Here is an 18,990-nt window from a genome sequence, read left to right as displayed (position 1 = left end):
TCATGTACAGCCGGCAAAAGATATATATCCGCCACCCCAGCGCCAGCGCAAATAGTTTGATCCTGAAACTATCGAATCAAATAACATTTTATCGATGTTATAAAAACGATACACTAGCTGTTCCCGTGTCAAAAAGTTTTCCCGTGGGAATTCCGGGATAAAAAGTAGCCTATGTTCTTTTCCAGGGTCTAGACCGTCTGTATACCAAATTTCATTCAAATCCGTTCTGTAGTTTTGGCGTGAAAGAGTAACAGACAGACAGACAGACAGACAGACACTGTTACTTTCGCATTTATAATATTAGTTAGGATACAAACAAACTCTATAAGTTAAGTATTGTTTATGTCACGTATCAATGGATCATTAAATGTAAGTATGTACACTGGGGTGGCCTATGTAGCTCTCTTACTGACCGTGCTTACCTAATTAATAATTTAAATATAGGGCAAAAGTCTGCATTTATTGATCTGACAACAAAGAGTTGGGCGGTGAAACCCGAACAGTGCGCGAACCGAAATCAAATGTTTGTAGACTAATAAATAAAATAATTATAAATAAATATGTGGGGACATCTCACACACGGCCATCCGACCCCAAGCTAGGCAGAACCTGTGTTATGGGTGTCGGACAGCTGATATATCTACACAAATACATAGATAGATAGATACTAAATATAAATATCAACACCCAAGACCCGAGGACAAATATCTGTGTTTAAACAAATATCTGTCCCAGCCGGGAATCGAACCCGGGACCTTCGGCTCAGTAGTCAGGGTCACTAACGACTACGCCATTCGGTCGTCTTAATATTATTATTAAATTCTTTACTGCACAAAGTAAATTGGTAAAAAAGGCAAACTTAATGCTAGTAGCATTCTCTGCTAGTTAACCATTCGTGATGTTGAAAGAGTCGTCTAGCGTCGCCAAATAAAAGAGAATGCTTCAGTAGGGAGTAGAACCCGGGACCCCCAGTTCTAAAGTCAATGTATTAACCACTGCACCTTATCGTATATCGTAATCTTTCTTGTTCTTAGTGTATCGGTGACAAACACTAGAACTAGACTAGTGTTTGTGGCACATAATAGGTTTTTATTTCAACGGCGGCGCCATTGTTAATTCAAGGTAAATGATGGAATAACAAAGAAAAGTATGGAATTCCATCGCAATGAACGTATAAGAGTCGAGTTAAACTCACACATGTTATAATGTATTTGTATACGTTACCTACTTAAGTGTATTTTTAGCCACCGAGCGAAAAAGAGGGGTTTTATAAGTTTCGTAATTGGACATGTCTTAAAAACCAATAGTCTAATCAATATTTTTGGGTGCATGATGTTGAATTGATTTTTTTATTAAACTTACTGGAATGTGTAATATGCTATTTTTGAAATCGATCGAATCGATTGAAATCCGTCAAAAACGCATACAGAAGAATTAAGAACCTCATCCTTTTTCCGAAGTCGGTTAAATATGCGTACCTATCTCAAACTTGTTTTGACAATGATTTTCGGATTCAAAATGTATTAAATCTGACACTAATTACTTCGTACTTAAATACTTCGTTTTGACGTGGCGATAGGGCCCCTGTTAACCAAAACCATAGATTGAATATTGACACCGACCGTTAGTAGCTTTCAGTTACAAATAAGTAAATAAGGCTTTCACGAAAAGGGCAAAAAAACAAGGTTTTCTAATCTCCGAATTTTACCTATATTAATAAGTTGTGCTGCCGCCATAGGAACTACGACTTTGAGCCGCGGCACTACGGTTTAATTTCGCTCAAGGTGGAGCGAAAAATTTGCAGATACACCCTTTTGTATTTATTAAGCTCTCAAAACTTTGCGAACTTCTGTCGAGTGGGATCGAAACGGTTTGATACTTTGTGTGTTTCTCTTTGTTACCAAAATACGTCCTTTTTCCTTAATATTTTGTAAATTTTAGTTTTTGAATATCAGGACGGCGTGTTTCTACCGTCTCTTAGATATTTTTTTATGTTTGTATATTTTCTGAAGATTCGAAAATCACGAAAACGTTAATTCAGTGCGCTGCTGCGTTAACCGCGTATCTATCTCGTTGCATAAAAAATACCGATTGCATGACAGCTCTTGTTTATTCGTGTTTTGTTAAGCTAGAGAAGCCCTCTAAGTAAGGCCCTCTTGAATATAAAATCGTTTGCGCTCTAACTTACTGGTCAAGAGAGGGCTATTAAGGGCCGATGTTTACAAATAATTATACCCTTAAAAGGGTAAGGCACTAATATTATCGAATTTTTTCGTACATAGACTTGAGAAAGACATAATTATATAGGATAACATGTCATGTTCTTATTATACAAAGTCCATTTAATTTTACGTAACACATTGTGAATCATTAATTTAATAGTAATTAATAAAAAAAAACTTAAAGCGATATAATATGGCACTTGAATGTGGACTAATTGCGGCTGCATCATCGTATTAGGTTAGGCATAATTAATTAATTATACTAGAATTACTAGGTTTAATTTTTTTTCATTGTATTCATGGTACAGATTGTTAAAACAGTCAAAAATACAATAACTCCAATACCAAACATAGGTACCTATTACTATCTCGTAAAAAGATATAAAAATAGTAATAAAAAACGTAGTTTCTTGTTGCCCACATCAGTTGTGGTGATCCAGTGACATTATGTAAGAGAAAGTATCAAGACTGCGCGGCAACAGCGCGACCCTAGCCCATCTTTCACTCACTCTGCGCCAGGGACGGACTCGGGGAAAGGAGTTTATAATATTAAGAATGTTATTATTATTATTATTATTTAATTTAAATATTTTATTATTATACTGAGAGAGGCCTATGTGCAGCAATGGATGATAAGTGGCCGATGATGATGAATAAACTAGGTTTTTCCGCGAGCTTTCATATATATTTTCATATTAATTCATTTCAAAACAATATACATTGTGTAGAAAAATTCTTTGCTTCGCTTTAAAAGGTTTACCTGTGGAATTTCAGGACAAAAGTAAAACTTATCTCTAAATGTAACTTATGACAATTAGGTATTGATAATTATTGTTATTTTATGTACAGTAGCTAATATTTATAAACGGTACTAGCTGTTCCCGCGCGCTTCGCTTCGCCTTAAAAAGTTTTCCCGTGGGAATTCCGGGATAACAAGTAGCCTATGTTCATTCCCAGGGTCTAGACCTTATGTATACCAAATTTCATTCAAATCCGTTCAGTAGTTTTGGCGTGAAAGAGTAACAGACAGACAGAGAGATAGTAAGGATAATTATTGGTTAGTTCTAAATACAGTTCTAGATACCTACCTATTTGGAATTTCATATTTGCATAAGAATATGTTGTTTGTCGTTGGCGTAACGTAACCTATTAATTTATACTACTAATAATTATGAATTTTAAAGCTAGTTATTAATAATTGTATCTCGTCAATTATTTTGTTATTGTTTAGTGTCTTTATTACTGTCTCTATAATAAAAACATATTTGAATATGTTTTAAATATTCTATTGTTCCGTTGTATAAATACCTTAGTCATCCCTAAATGCCTGTGTACCTAACTTGTTTTACTATACAAACACACTTACATTTTATAATATAATGGTTTGTTTACTATACAAATAAATCCAATTAGGCGTATTAATGGTAATTTGGTTTCAAAAAAATTTGATCCTAAATTGAACATTACAGCTTACATTATACATTTTAACTTATATCTTAGGTATAAAAATGTAACAATATTAAATAATAATGTATCCTTGAGAAGGTGAGTGCGGCCCTGGCGCCCCCTCCCCGCTCCCCCATTTCATGTTATTGAGAATTTATGTCGGTTAGGGCGGCGACACACCGGGGGCGCCTGATTAAAAATAATTATAACTATTTCCCAAAATTTCGCCTATCTGTCTAGCTAGTCTAGACTAGGCTAATGATGTAATGGGAGGTCGTTAGGGAGCCCTTTAATATGTTGAATTTGTTGCTTGTTTGTTGGTTTTGTATTGGAATGCTTATGGTAATAAGATTAACAAGTATTTGGCTTAGTAGTTTTTCTTTCTTTAAGAATAAATACTTTGCCTATTGATTACTAACTTAGTTTGATTATTAACTAGTTACGTAGGTACTACTCATTGATTTTATTAACTGTAATGTTATTCTTTAATTTATTAGATAATATGTCTACAGTTTTCGTTATAATTATCTGTAGGATAATAATATAGGTACTGATTAAATAGGTAGGCTACGATACTCATAGATATTATATAGGTACTTATAAGATAATAAAATAACTATATACCTCTTGGAGCGTAACTAGTTATACTATATATCCTAATAAATATGATCTTACCTTTTACACTGTCTAATGGATATTAGAAGTAATTAGAACTGAGTATTGAGTAAATGGTGATATTTCAAAAGTGAAAACTATAAATGCATGAGTAAGTACCTACTTAAAATTTTATAAATGTTATAAATCAGTAATTTAAGTGATAAAATGGATACTTGGATACTAGAATGATCGTTTTTGCTGTATATTATTTATACAACTATTTTATTACAAACTTACTAATACAAATTAATATTTTTTTTTAAATTTAATTATTTGTTTCCAAAAACCCTTAAAGAATAACAATAGCGCACAGTCCCCAGTGTGCAGCCAGCCTTATCGTCCAGGGGCGTTGCACTGCCCCGAATAGATTCTGCTGCTATCAATGCCGCATGTGTGAGTGTACACACACACACACACACACACACACACACACGGCAGTTCGGTTGATACAGCCTGATGTCTAATGTATTTAGTCACGGTAATACTTAACAATAATTTTATTATCTGCGTTGTCTGGAAGAACCTTCTGTTAGTTATAGGCTTTTACCCAATTCTTACCTAAGAGCCAGTGTTATTTATTTGAACCATTTTGAAAATTAAAATTTTGTGCAATATAAATACGAGTAGGTAAAACTTAATTAGTCATTATTTATGTTATATTTGGAATTTTTTAATAACTTATAAATACTTTTAGTATTAAATAAATATTATACTTATCCCAAAAGCGGCGATATGGTTCGCACCCTATCACGTGAGTACAAATGTGCTGTGAAAAGTGGGTGGCTCGCTTTGTGAGCCACCTCTGACTACCCTTTCGGGGATCACAGTCGTGAGTGCATAATGTATATGTATGTAAATACTTAGTGAAAACTACTCTTAGTAATATTTTAAAGTAAATAAACTGATGTGTGTGCAATAAAGGATTAAATAAATAAAATAAACTGTAACTATTTGGAACTTGTTTTTACCCTAAACAGTTTGCATCTAGACCATAATTATTTTAAACTTCTTTATTATCTAGTTTGAGTTAGCTATACACTCCTTACGCATTAAAAATCTCAATAGTATCTGGAATTTCGTTGATTTTGAGTGATTTTACAACTTACGAATCGCTGCTGCATTAAACCCATTTATTGATTATCGATTTACCGGATTCGTGACGAATCCAGACGAATCATTCGTCGCACATAAAATAAAAAGCATAAAACCGCAATTTAATATGAACACGCTGTATAAGCGCACGTTGTTTCGACGAATAAACACCACACACACACACACACAGCCGTGACTCACGTACGACCCACGCACACACACGCGCTGTAAGGGCGCATGCACACTGCCGCCGGAATCGGTTTATGTTATTCGATTGCCATCCAGTTTAATAATAAAGCTTAAGCTGCGTTCATACTTACCTAAAAATTGCTTTTAATAAGTCACGTGATTGCAGTGTTAATTGATTTTGTAGTTAATATTCGTGTTAAGTAGGTACTTAAGAGGTTGTAACTTTCTACTGGTTTTATGTTGATTAGAATTAAGTAGCTTATGAGTATTTTCGTGATAATTTTGTATTACCTACTCAGCAAGAAATCTTTTATCCTAATCCTATCCAAATCCTAACTAATATTATAAATGCGAAAGTAACTGTGTCTGTCTGTTACTCTTTCACGGCAAAACTACTGAACGGATTTGAATTAAATTTGGTATACAGATGGTCTAGACTCTAGACCCTGAGAAAGAACATAGGCTACTTTTTATCTTTGAATCCCACGGGAAAACTTTTATGGAAAAGCGTAGCTCGCGGGAACAGCTAGTTTAATATAATTGAAGGTCTTTCAAAAGTGGTATAGTAAGGAAGGAGAGACTCAGAGAGTCGTTCCAAATCCTAATAATTATAATTTTCATAAATATTTTGTACGTAAGTAATGTTTATGCAATAAAATGTTAAATTTAATAATACAGTCACGAGCCATGGTTCGACCTACAAAATGGCGGCACCAAAACGCCCCATTTTTTTTTAATATCTAAAAAAATTCAAAAATATAATACAATAGTAACCTAAGTATATTTTTAGTATTCTGATGTGCTGATAAATGTACCTACTTCAATATTGCAGACGGCGTCATTAAGCTAGCCTTTTCAGTTTAGGATAAATTCGGTGCAGTTGTCACTGAAACCTTTTCATTGCTCGCGCCGCGTAGTCTCCAGTGTGAACACGGCCCAGTTTAAGGCGGATAATTTCGGTTCAGCTTGACCCATCCGCACATAATTCTCACCTAATGCCTCTTTGTTTCAGACTACCATTACTTGTTTAGTTATTACTTACCTAAAGTCTGTTTTTTAATCTCAGATACTTATTTGGCAGATTCAGAACGGTTCATCAACAGTCGAATGTCCCGCCAATAGAACGATACGAACGTCACTTAATCGTGGGACATCGACTGACGATGAACCGTTCTAGCCATGTAGCACGGGGCGCTATTGAGACGTGACAAAAGTGCTCCGTCGCGCTCGCTCTTGAGGTTATGCGATGTGAGTGAGCGCGATGCAAAACTCTTGTCACGTCTTAATAGCGCCCCGTGCTACAGGGCCTGAATCTGTCAATTTTAAGTCATTTTTTGAGATAAAAACAGACTTTAGTGTATTAATTAAAGTACAATTCTTTTAATATGTGCACGGCACCCAATCTCAATCTCTTAGTTCATACACCCAACGTTTGTCGTGGCAGAGATCTCTTTAAGTGATAAACCGCCTTTTGTACCCTAATTAAGTTACAAATTGGTAATTTTATTATTATTTTTGGAGTAACCTAAACAGTATTTTATTTATCTATCTTCAATTTCATTCCTATGATCAACAGTACGTAATGGACAACAATTATTAGCTCCCAATGAGCGTATTTCATGGGATATCATTCCATAATTTACTTATGCTATTTAATTTATTAATAATATTTAATTTATAATTTTTTTTTTCTTTTCTAGTTTTTTATCACCGATTCGACAAGTGTACAAGGGCCTTTACCCCCACTAACGCTAATTGTAAACATAATCTTGTATTTCCGACTCTGTGTCAAAGTTTATACAGTTTTCCTTCTTACGCACACATGCACACACAACACGCGTATGTGTGCGTCCGACCAATCAGAATCGAGTATATGACACGTTTATTTCGTATTAGGCTGTTGCACGTGGCTTTGTCTGTCTAAATTAGTAGGTTAGTTGGGTTAATTACTGTATTATATTATTATTATTTTATTACACTAGCTTTGCGCGCGATGTCTGCCTCTCCTTACAGGGTTTCTCGTTGTGGGTATTCCGGGATAAAAAGTAGGCTAGGTTAATAAATGATTTTTTTAAATTGAAATTGTTTTTGAGTTTATTGGTGGCAAACTTACATAACTAATGACATTATTGTCTGCATATTTAATATCTGACCGGTCGTGGCCAAGAATCGATCCTAGTACGTTCAGTACCAGTGAGTAAAGTCACAAATCTTCTAACTGAACCAATTCAAAATAAGACCTCAGTGATACCACTAATACAAGTGGGGTGTTATTTGTCGAGACGTGTCTTTGGCACTAATACTCCATCTTTTTCGTATTTGTTAATCAAAGTGCTGTTAAGCACAACTATCGAGTTATGATCGAATATTCTAGAGACAACGACACATAGTAACGCACTACGGGGTTTGTTATTTGAAAGCAATTTTAGTTTGCACCCCCCTTATTTAAGAGAGAGACAGGGCCGGACTCGGCAGTTCCAATGGAAAATATATTCGCAATGAAAAAGTTCCACCTGCCTTTGCCGTTCCATATGTCACTGAATTTTTTTATTGCTCGCAAGTGTATTTAAATGCATAAGTAAGAGTTATGACACAGAATAAACAAGTAATTTCCGTACTCAGAGACGTAATTAGATTGCGATCGTTAGACAAAATAAAAGGCTATCTAACAAAATAATAAAAAATAGCTGTTCCCGCGCGCTTCGCTTCGCCTTAAAAAGTTTTCCCGTGGGAATTCCGGGATAAAAAGTAGCCTATGTTCTTTCCCAGGGTCTAGCTAGACCGTATGTGTACCAAATTTCATTCAAATCCGTTCAGTAGTTTTGGCGTGAAAGAGTAACAGACAGACAGACAGACACAGTTACTTTCGCATTTATAATATTATATATATAGTAAGGATAAACAAATAAAATATGGGTTCAATAAACTATGGCGCAATTGAGTTACTTAAAACTTGACATTTAAGTTTTGAAAAAAGATGAAACATATCTTTGCAATCATTAGGTACTAACCAACCCAACCCTAAGTGACAGAGGGTTGCTATTATAATTAACAACTAAGGTTACGTAATATTAACATAGTGAAACGTACTCCCAAGTCCGTCCCTGCGCCACCCTCCGCCCACTATATAACATCGCAGGGCTGGCTTCACTACGCTGTGCCGTTTCACCACCATTCCATACAAGCTTGAATTAAAATTATACTTAATATTGTAAAGAAATCCTAACTAATATTATAAATGCGAAAGTAACTGTGTCTGTCTGTCTGTCTGTCTGTCTGTCTGTTACTCTTTCACGCCAAAACTACTGAACGGATTTGAATGAAATTTGGTATACATACGGTCTAGACCCTGGGAAAGAACATAGGCTGCTTTTTATCCCGGAATTCCCACGGGAAAACTTTTTAAGGCGAAGCGAAGCGCGTGGGAACAGCTAGTACTTTATAATATAAGCTACTGGCGTTGTCCTGACTGGCTTATCCTTTCACGAAAGTGAAACGCTCTCTAACGTCTCGTATTTATCACGTCACCAAAATGCTAAGAAGAATAATAGGTATAATATAATATACACTGACGAGCAATGAAGAAGTTCAAATGACACCTAAACGGAAAATACTAGTTTTTAGGATTTTTTTAAAATATTTTTAAATTTGGTGTAATTTGGCGTCGATATTTGAACTGAATTAATCGATTGAACTATATAGAGTGCGACAAACTTATCTGTTCCGGTGAGAGCGAACTAAATTGATCCATATCCCATTACATTATTTACTAATTAATTATATATTGATATAGATTAGAGGGGTTTATTGAAACCACGAGAGCGAATTACCACTACTGGCAAACTAAAAAATCTTATAGATTAAAGAAATATTATACATTTACGTGAGCTGTCACCGGAACAGATAAGTTTGTGGCACTGTAACCGATTGTGTCGCGATAGATTTCAATTTCATAATAGGTCGGCGAAGCCCCATATGCGTACACTATCAAAATCTTTATTACACCCGCATTTACAAAGATCAATAACAACATCTATTAATAATAACTCTGAGGGGTCCAATTTATACAATAAAGTAACCTATAGTTAAACTTTAAGTTCATCGGTCAAAGGTTCGAAGCTCAACAAACTGCTTCAACTATTAAAGTTATTATTCCCTTTCTAAACAAAGGTTTAACGTCTGATTTGGTTTGATGAGTTTATTTGATAAACATACGTACACTACCTACTGTGTTTAATTTAATTATAGGAAGACCATTGACGTTTGTAGTACTTTCGGTATAGTGGACTACCTATACAGGGTGTTGCAAAATTGGTATACTAAGCCGAAACCTACATGTGCAGCATGGTATATCTAAGCCCGAAACTGAAGTCAGAATTTGGAAATTCGCGAAAAAAAAAATATTTTCCATAGTAAAAAGTCACGTGACCAACAAAGTTTCTATGGAAAATGAAAATTTTTTTTCGCGAATTTTCAAATTCTGATTTCAGTTTCAGGCTTAGATATACCATGCTGCACATGTAGGTTTTGGCTTAGTATACCCTTTTTGCAACACCCTGTATACTGCAAGAGTACCACAAGGCGATCTTTCATTCCTAATTCTTTCTTAATTACCCAAAATTACTGGGGTAAATTATTAGGTATCTTTGCTGTTAGAAAGAGAATTACATTCATCCAACAGGTGCTATGCGTTTTCATGCCAATACTTGTTATTTAACAAATTTGTATCGGAGTACCGCAAGGAGACATCTTTAGCCCACCTCTTTTCCCAATATTCTTCGACAACATCCTTCTTCATCCAAACCCTAACCAGCTCCTTTCAATTCCAGGACGAAGTGCTAGCGATCAACGACAAGGTGGTCTTGAGAGCGGACGACCTGCTGAGCTGGTTGTGCGACGGGGGCGACTGGCGCTGGGGGCTGCGGGCCGTGTGGCGCGGGGCCTGCGCCCCCCCGGCCGAGGGGGACGCCACGGCGCCGCTGCACAAGACCAAGATGGACTTCAGCGATGTGGATAAGGAGAAGAGCGCTATACGTGAGTAGTATACTTAAACAGAGGGAAATATTGTTATGGATGATAATCCAGTCCAGATTTCTTAGGGACCTTCCAGTTAAATATGATAATACCTCCATTGTTTATCTGTTTGCTGCGAATTACAATTACAGTACAAATATAGCTTAATTCTTAAATAACCATGCATTACATTCAATCAACTTTTCATACTAGAATCCCTCAAAAACTTGAAAACCATATCGATATCAAATCAAATGGTATTTATTGCCATACAGAAATGGAGGCATAAACTAACTTATCTAATGACGTCCCATTATTCTATGCACTTGTATGGCAAAGTTTTAAAACTCTATATTTTCCCCAGCGGTGGACCCATCCCGCGCTGGCGTCGTAGTCTTCTCGTACGGTCGCTACTGCCGCTACCGCGCGTTACTCTCGCGCCTCGAGGGTCTCCAGGCGGACTGGCTGAGGCAGGCGCTGGTGGCGGCGCTCGGCGGCTACGCGGCGCCCACCAGCAACACCTGCATCCTGTACTGCAAGGTGAGCGCGTGCAGCCGTACGTTACTGTGTTTAATCGCGGCCTAGAGGCTGTATGGAGGAAATTGAGGAAAAGACAGGAGGTAGAAATCAAAATGAAGGATGGAAAGTGGAGTCCGCGAATGGTTTCTTTTCTGACTTTAGGTAGGTGTACATAAGTAGCCAGAGAGAGATGCAAAAGACACTAGTGAGCTAGTTGCGCCGTACGTTACTGTGTTTAGTCGCGGCTTTAAGGCTCTAAGAGCGCATTTAAGGAGAAGACAGAAGGTAGAAAGCAAAATGAAGGATGGAAATTGGAGTCTGCATCCTGTACTGCATGGTGAGCGCGTGGAGCCGTAGGATACTGTGTTTAGTCGAGCGAGATAGGTGGTTTTAAGGCTAAGATAGGAGGCCGAAACTAAAACATACGGTGGATATGGGAGTCCGCGAATGGTTTCTTGACCGTAGGTAGGTAAAAACAGAGAGAGATGCAGAAGACACTAGGCTAGATGGAGAAACGTTTATGATTTGCCGATGAAGTGGACGCACTTTTATGAATTTCTATAAAAGTAGGTACAAACAAATAATACTGTACGCTATGCGTATGTAGTGTACGATGCTGAAAGGTGTACGCTTACCTTGAGTCACAATCGTGTCCAAATAATATGGTTTCCAAAATCTTATCTAAACCTCTCTCATCTTCCAGGACACCTTCGAGTACCCCGAGCTAGAGGGTCACGAGCTGATCTGCAACCAGCTGGCTCCCCGACTGAAGGGCCGCCCGCGCCGCCGCCGCCGCCGCGCGCGCTCTCTCTCGCACTCCAGTGAGAGCGCCGACAGTGGGAGCGAGACGCAGAACCGGTACACGCATACACAGGTGAGATGTTTCTTCATCTATAGCCTTAGCTGATTGATTGTCATTGTGGAAACCATATAAAAATTCTAAACGGGTCAAGCTTCTTTGTAACTGATGTGCAATGGCATGATTTTTATAAAAATCTTAATGTAACCAGTGCTGCCGCCACCCTGCGTCCAGAATAATTATGACACTTTCGATAGGTGGTATGCGTTTCCGACGTTACCGACAGGGGCGCTTATCCATATCTCATACAAAACCGCCTTTCGAATAACCAATCGAGACGTGTCTATGTCCATTCGTATCGCACCACTATACTCCTGGAAGACTTAATTATGTGAACCCAACAACCTGTACTTGTTCCAGGCACACAATGAAATCTCTAACATTTTTTCCCCTCCTCAGCCATCGAACCAGCGCCGCCCATCCCTCCGCAACGGCAAGCAAGCCACCAGCACTGAAGAAGAAGAAGACATCTCTGCGCCAGCGGACGAGGAGGCCGACCGAGCCTTCCTGAGGCAACTCCGAGCGTTCTACAAGTCGCGCAACGAGTCGTTCAAGAAGGCCGCTAGTTTAAAGGATTGTGAGTATTAAGTAGTGTTTGGGTTTGCCGGTAGATGGCGCTAATTCGTGTTTTGTCAGTTTTTGTAAGTAGTCAACAGATGGCGTTATTTTAGATTTTTCTATTTCAACATTCAACGTCGATTGTTTGAAAGAACCAACGCTATGTAATAGCATATACCTTGTATGGTACATATGTATATAGTATATGTTAGTGCTAGTGGACGAGGAGGCTGACAGAGCCTTCCTGAGACAGCTGCGCGCGTTCTACAAGTCTCGCAACGAGTCGTTCAAGAAGGCCGTTAGCTTGAAGGACTGTGAGTATTGCGTAGTGTGTGGGGTTGCCGATAGATGGCGCTAATTCGTGTTATGCCAGTTTATTAAAAACTGACAACAGATGGCGTCTTTTAGTTTTTTTTCTATTTCAACTTAACACAAATGTTTGAAAGAACCGATGCTATGTATAGTCATACCTTGTAGGGTATATATAGGATATGTTAGTACCAGCGTACGAGGAGGCCGCCTCTGCTTGCCTCTGTGGTCTAGTGGTAGAAGCTTCGCTTCATGACCCTGAGGTCCCGGGTTCGATTCCCGGGTGGGACCATCAATTTGTGTTTCTAAATTGTGGTTCTAAGTTTGGTTAGGACATAGAAGGCTGATCACCTGTTGTCCGAAACAGTGAAACGATCCATGCTGTCGGATGGGCATGTAAAGCAGTCGGTCCTGCGCCTAGCTCTCTCCAGTCGTGTCGGTTAATCCGTCCCATTGGGTTATGAGAGTGATGGAACAGAGAGTGCTCCTGTGTACTGCGCACACACTTGGGCACTATAATCTACTCCTGCGTAGATGGCTGATCTCAATTGAGATTGGCCGCCGTAGTCGAAATTCGGCTAGGAGGACATTACGAGGAGGCCGATAGAGCCTTCCTGAGACAGCTACGCGCGTTCTACAAGTCTCGCAACGAGTCGTTCAAGAAGGCCGCTAGTTTGAAGGACTGTGAGTATTAAGTAGTGTATGGGGTTGCCGGTAGATGGCATTGATTTGTACTATACGCGCGCAGATATAGAAACAATAGGAAAAAGCTTATTATAAAATTGATGATTACTTGGAGGACGTTAATGCATGGCTGTGATAAGTAGTTAGCTCTGCTCATATTATTATAATAATAATTATTAAGCTTATATGTATTGTATACCAACTAGTTTTAAGTCTTTTTTTGAAAAGATGGCTCAGGAGTTTCTTGCCTCCGTTCTTCTCCTTAGACAGAAAGAGCCCCCCCTTATCCGAACGGAGAGTAATTTGTAAAAATTGACGTTCATCAGAAAATTTTATATTTGTACGATGAATAAAAAATTTTGACTTTGACTTTGACTTTAGGGAAATGGCGACAGCTGCATGCGGGAGTATGAGGGAGTTTAACTGGCTTATTAAATAGAGCGATACAGTATCTGTTGATTCATTATCTGTAGGTTTTGTATTGCAAGTTCGGCATAAGTACTTAGTTCTAGCTAGGCTATCAGAAGATGGTGTTGTTTCTCACGAATTTTACCACGTTTTATTCCAAAATACACGCAGAAGATTTTCTGAAAAAGCTACATAGTTATCAAAACTCAATCGTATATTGCATCCATATTTTTTATTTATTCTCCAATATTTCTACCTAGGTATTTAACCATTTGTTTTCTCCCGCAGTGTCCCTCCGCGCCCTCTACCTGTCAGTCCGGCGACGCGGCGGCTACGCGGCCGTGTGCCGGCGCCGCGGCTGGCGCTCCCTGCACGACGCCTTACAGCCTACTGCGCCCCACCCGCACCACTTGACCAAGACCTACGAGAGGTGAGTGTCCCCCCGTGCCAGGTTATCATGGGTGTCAGGACCAGGTACTATCTGCCAGGTCCGGATCTCGAGCCATCCACAAGCTTGTCAGTAGATCCGGACTTAGGTATAGATTCGTAGTGGCGTGACGTCAGCCGCAGTGAAGACATGTTCGTCTGCCAGAAGGGCTAGCACGGAGCGCATGTAAGACGTGACAAAAGTTTTTACATAAAAGTTTTACATCGCGCAGCCTTAAGAGCGAGCACGACGGAGAACTTTTCTCACGTCTTAAATGTGGTGTAGTGATTGGGGCTCCACGTGCAGCTACATAATGTATCTTCGCCCTGCCATCATCAGTATCTAATTCTACCCCATTTCCTTCCAGATTCCTACTATCCTACGAGACACACGAGCGTCGCAACGGCACTAAATACCTCAGCGTGAACGGAAAACCGAAGAAAGACTCCACCCCCATAGACACCATCGACGTGACCGAGTCCCCCCTCCGAGAAACCAAGACCAAACCCGACCCCCCACAGGACAAGCGACTGAGAACCCCATCGCCCAAACCAGAAGTGTCCTTCAACTCGGAGACCGGAGAGACAGAAGTCAAAGACTTGAGCAAACCAGCTGAGGAGCTGAACAAAGAATTCCTAGATTCACTGCCTAAAGATGAAAAGAAAGAAAAAGATGCACCGAAAATCAGTGTCAAACCGGTAGAGACGCTTCTAGAGAACAATCTGGCTGAGTATTTTAAAAGTAGCGAAGTGGTTAAGAGTTTGGCAGCGGATAACAGTGCGTTGATAGCTGAACTAGCTAATAAGTATAATTTGAAGGATTCGACCAAGATTTTGGAGGAGATTGCGAATAAGAAGCTGAGTGATGGAAGTAATCTGTTTTTAAATGAGTTGGCTATGAAACTTAATTTGGGTGAGTTTTTTGGATTTAGTTATTATTACCTATAGTATAAAAGTAAGTTTGTTGAAGTAATGATACTGAAACAATCTCATTTGCCATAGTTAAAATCTTTATCTATACTAGGTACTTTCTCATTATAGAAACTTATTGAGCCTAATTATTGCGGCCAACCAAGATACGGGAACTAAAATATCTGTATTGAAACAAATACCTGAACCTCGCAAATACTTTAGAGTCAGTGTTTAACAGCTGTTTCTTTTTGCAATATACTTGTAATTATGTTCTCCAACCCGTAATTGTCCACTAGACATAGGCCACTAGCAAAGCGCCATAACACTCAGTCCTCATTCCCCAGTAAATACCTATGTATTAACAACACCCCTGTTCCGCAGGTCACCCGGACTCGACGGGCGCCAGCGACCTGTCGCGCCGCGCCGCGCACGCCGCCAGCAACGGACACGCTGACACCGACAACTCTGAGGTTAATATACTTACTTTATTTACTGGAGTATGTATTGTAGGGGTGTTGTAAGGTTTATAGATATAGAATAGAATAGAATAGAAATCATTTATTTGACACACAGCAAAAAAAATAAAAAACAAAAATACATTAACTTTCAAAAACAGCTAAGTATATATAAAGAGAACTTAAGTAATAATTAAATTAAACAAAAAAATATTTAGGTATATTGTAAAAATAGAATAGAATGTACCAGTACAAAACAATGAACAATATGCTGCGTGTCAAAAAGGCACATCCACTCAGCTATTGCTGCGCCTTAGAGGAACTCGAAGGACACAGCACTGGTGTTTCAGTGGATGCCCAGCGTGACGCACGAAACAAATAGTACAAATAATATTTACAAAAAAAAAAACAGTTATTGCGCGAGCGACGCCGCAGCGTGATCACGTGTACTCCTCAAAACGGGATTTCGCACCGCCATATGTTTATGTTTTTTTTGTCTCCAATATGGACTTAGCCACGTTGCATCAGACATTAGTACAGCTGTGTCGTCACCACGTCGTCGCACTTCATATGTTTGAAACACGACACTCCGCTTGAATAATTATGTACACTTTTAATTCCTATGTATTTGCTGTTTTAGTATGCACTTGTTTATTAGTCTACCTACACATCGTACTAACATTGTAATGTATATTTCAGAAGCGCTCGGTGGCCCGCAACGCGCAGCGCAGCTCGCTCCGCTCCGTGCGCGTCAAGCCGGCGCGGGAGGCGCGCGCCTTCAACACTACCAGTGAGTATACCTACTAATTTATTTAGTTTTGGCTGTGCCCGAATGGGTCCATAAAGTTCCTAATTTAATGTATTGAACACCTGTAAAACTTATGGATGCAATAAATGATTGAGTATACCAGCAATTGCTCTGTTAGGACAGGTATTTCGTGGGCTTCCTCAACATCAGCTGGACCTTTTCGTCTTCATAAAGGAACGCTATAACGCTCTGCCCCCATCATCTTCACCAAAACCATTATATTAAATAAAAATAATCATAATTCAGGATTAGAGATATTAATCATTAAGATCGAGTTACTGGTGCAGTAAAAGTAGGGGCAGATTGCAATCTGCATTTACCTTTTCTGATTTTACCATCACCATTGAAACACAGTTTTAATAACTCCAAAGTTGTTGGCAATGTTTTACAACCCCCATATCATCATCACGACCCGTTACGTCCCCACTGCTGGGGCACGGGTCTCCTTCCAATGAAGGAAGGGTTTAGGCCTAGCCCACCACGCTGGCCAAGTGCGGGTTGGTGGACCCCCATCCCCATATACTTACATATTAATAATCCCTATTTATATTTAATGAATATTCTCTATCTTCCAGCGCCGTCGCTCCGGCCAGACTCAGCCTCCTCCTCCCCTCCCGTGTCCAGCTCCACCCCCCGCACCAACTTCGGCATCGCCTACCCCCCGCCCCCCGCGCACGGACACGTCTCCTCCACCAACAGCCACGAAGACGACGACGAAATAGTCGAGGTACCGTACAAGCCCAAAACACCAGAGATCATCGACCTAGACGAATACCCCGAAAGCCCTCAAAGCGTGAAAAAGAAAAAGCTAGATATTTTGAAGGAAAGAGGGTTAGAAGTTACGGCTATACCTAGCAATTGGACGCCGGCGGTTGTTCCTAACATGGTCCCGATGTTAAACCCGGCGATGCAACATCAGCTACTGACTAATCCAATGTTCCAAATGTACAGTATTATGCCTAGTTTCGCTAACGGCGCGCAACCGCCTCCGAAAGTCATACAAGGCATGAGTGTATTCGGCTCCAGTGGCACAGAAAAGACGGTTTACGGCAATCCGAAAGATCCGTTTATGCCTCCGCCGCATATTCTGCAGGGTACTCCTATTAAGCCTCCCAGGGCACCCCCTGTCAGCTCGTCGCCTCAACCCCCGGCTAAAGACATAATGGACTTATCTAAGCCTCAAGGACCATCCCCGCAGAAGCCCGCAGTAGAAATAGTTCGCGTCCCCAACATTCCGTCACCATCTAAAAACGTCCCTCAAAACCTTTCCGCTAAGAATTATACGCTGATTGATGGAAAAGCAGTCGTGGGGTCCAATTTAGAGATCACCCTGGTCAATCCGAAGAGCCAGACGCCAGGTAAGAATAGGCCTCCGCAGAAACGCTCGTCCAATGGCAAGTTTACTTCTGCTAAAACGCCAACGCCACCGAAAGAAGGGTACCCTAAAGCGTACGCCTCTCCTTCGCCTTCTGGCGTTCAGAAGGATCGCAAGCCCAACATTATTATACCAAATTACCAGATTAATTCTACCAGAGATGACCCGTCACCTACTGGGTCTACTGGTTCAAGGGACTCTCAGTCTAGTTTACTGCAGAATAATCTTCTAAACGCATATAAGGGGCAGAATAATCTAGCTCAACTCATGGAAATGCAGGCAAAAAGCGCCGTCCCAGCCTTAAGTCCCTTCATGGATCCCATGTACATGTCAGCGTTGTATTCAAGCCTGGCTGGACAGATGGACCAGAGACAGATGGCTCTGTATAGAGACTTCATGGCAAGCCAGGTGCGGGGGTTCCCCGGTCTGCTGAATATGGGCGCTATAGCCAACACGCCGACAACGAAGAATTAAGAGGAAACAATTAAAAAATCTAGTCGTAAGTTTTTGTGATATGACAACACTCGATGTTTAGACGTTTTAATTTGAATGTAGCAACACTGCCGGTTGATTTTTAAAAGGGTTAATTTTAATTTTAGAATTTTAATAAATGATTGAAAAAAAAAGAATTCGCGCTTCGCGCTGATCTCCGTAGGATTTTGTGTTTTAATTAATTATAGTTTTGTTTTTAAAATAATGAAGAGAAAAATGTGGGAACAATCTTTTTGATTTTAGTTTGCAACCGATTTAGAATTTTCGTCCTAGTTAGAATTTTTTGTAAATAGTAGCTTTTAAAATACAATTTTCCACTATAAAGTAGTTCAATTGATAGCTAGTAAGATATGTCTGTATGTTCGTTTGTTTGCCGATGTGTTGTTGGTAGGTACTAAGTATTATTTTCCAAATGATAAGTAATTTGTAAATAACTATAATGATTAATTAATGTTTCGTTTTACTGTAAGACACAGCGCGCACGTGGTTGTAAGATATTTGCCGTACAAATAAATGATTAAAAATATTGATGGTTTTTCTGTTAGTAAATTCCTTTAGTAGATTAA

At 39.4% G+C, this 18,990-nt stretch overlaps 1 protein-coding gene across 1 annotated transcript in view; it reads left to right on the top strand.

Moving 5' to 3' along the window:
• The window catches only part of LOC105384959, a 58,586-nt gene extending 39,636 nt beyond the window's left edge, over nucleotides 1-18,950 (top strand). The window contains exons 4-12 of the mRNA XM_048629811.1: nucleotides 10,436-10,640; nucleotides 10,984-11,159; nucleotides 11,842-12,012; nucleotides 12,397-12,574; nucleotides 14,245-14,386; nucleotides 14,751-15,295; nucleotides 15,676-15,764; nucleotides 16,449-16,539; nucleotides 17,133-18,950. Of these exons, the coding sequence (XP_048485768.1) occupies nucleotides 10,436-10,640; nucleotides 10,984-11,159; nucleotides 11,842-12,012; nucleotides 12,397-12,574; nucleotides 14,245-14,386; nucleotides 14,751-15,295; nucleotides 15,676-15,764; nucleotides 16,449-16,539; nucleotides 17,133-18,406 (2,871 nt within the window). The 3' untranslated portion in view covers nucleotides 18,407-18,950. The remainder of the gene's footprint in view (nucleotides 1-10,435; nucleotides 10,641-10,983; nucleotides 11,160-11,841; nucleotides 12,013-12,396; nucleotides 12,575-14,244; nucleotides 14,387-14,750; nucleotides 15,296-15,675; nucleotides 15,765-16,448; nucleotides 16,540-17,132) is intronic.
• Nucleotides 18,951-18,990: the final 40 nt, after the last annotated feature.

The sequence above is a fragment of the Plutella xylostella genome, chromosome 24 (assembly GCF_932276165.1).
Source record: "Plutella xylostella chromosome 24, ilPluXylo3.1, whole genome shotgun sequence".
NCBI lineage: Eukaryota > Metazoa > Arthropoda > Insecta > Lepidoptera > Plutellidae > Plutella > Plutella xylostella.
This window is presented reverse-complemented; position numbering and strand designations above follow the sequence as displayed.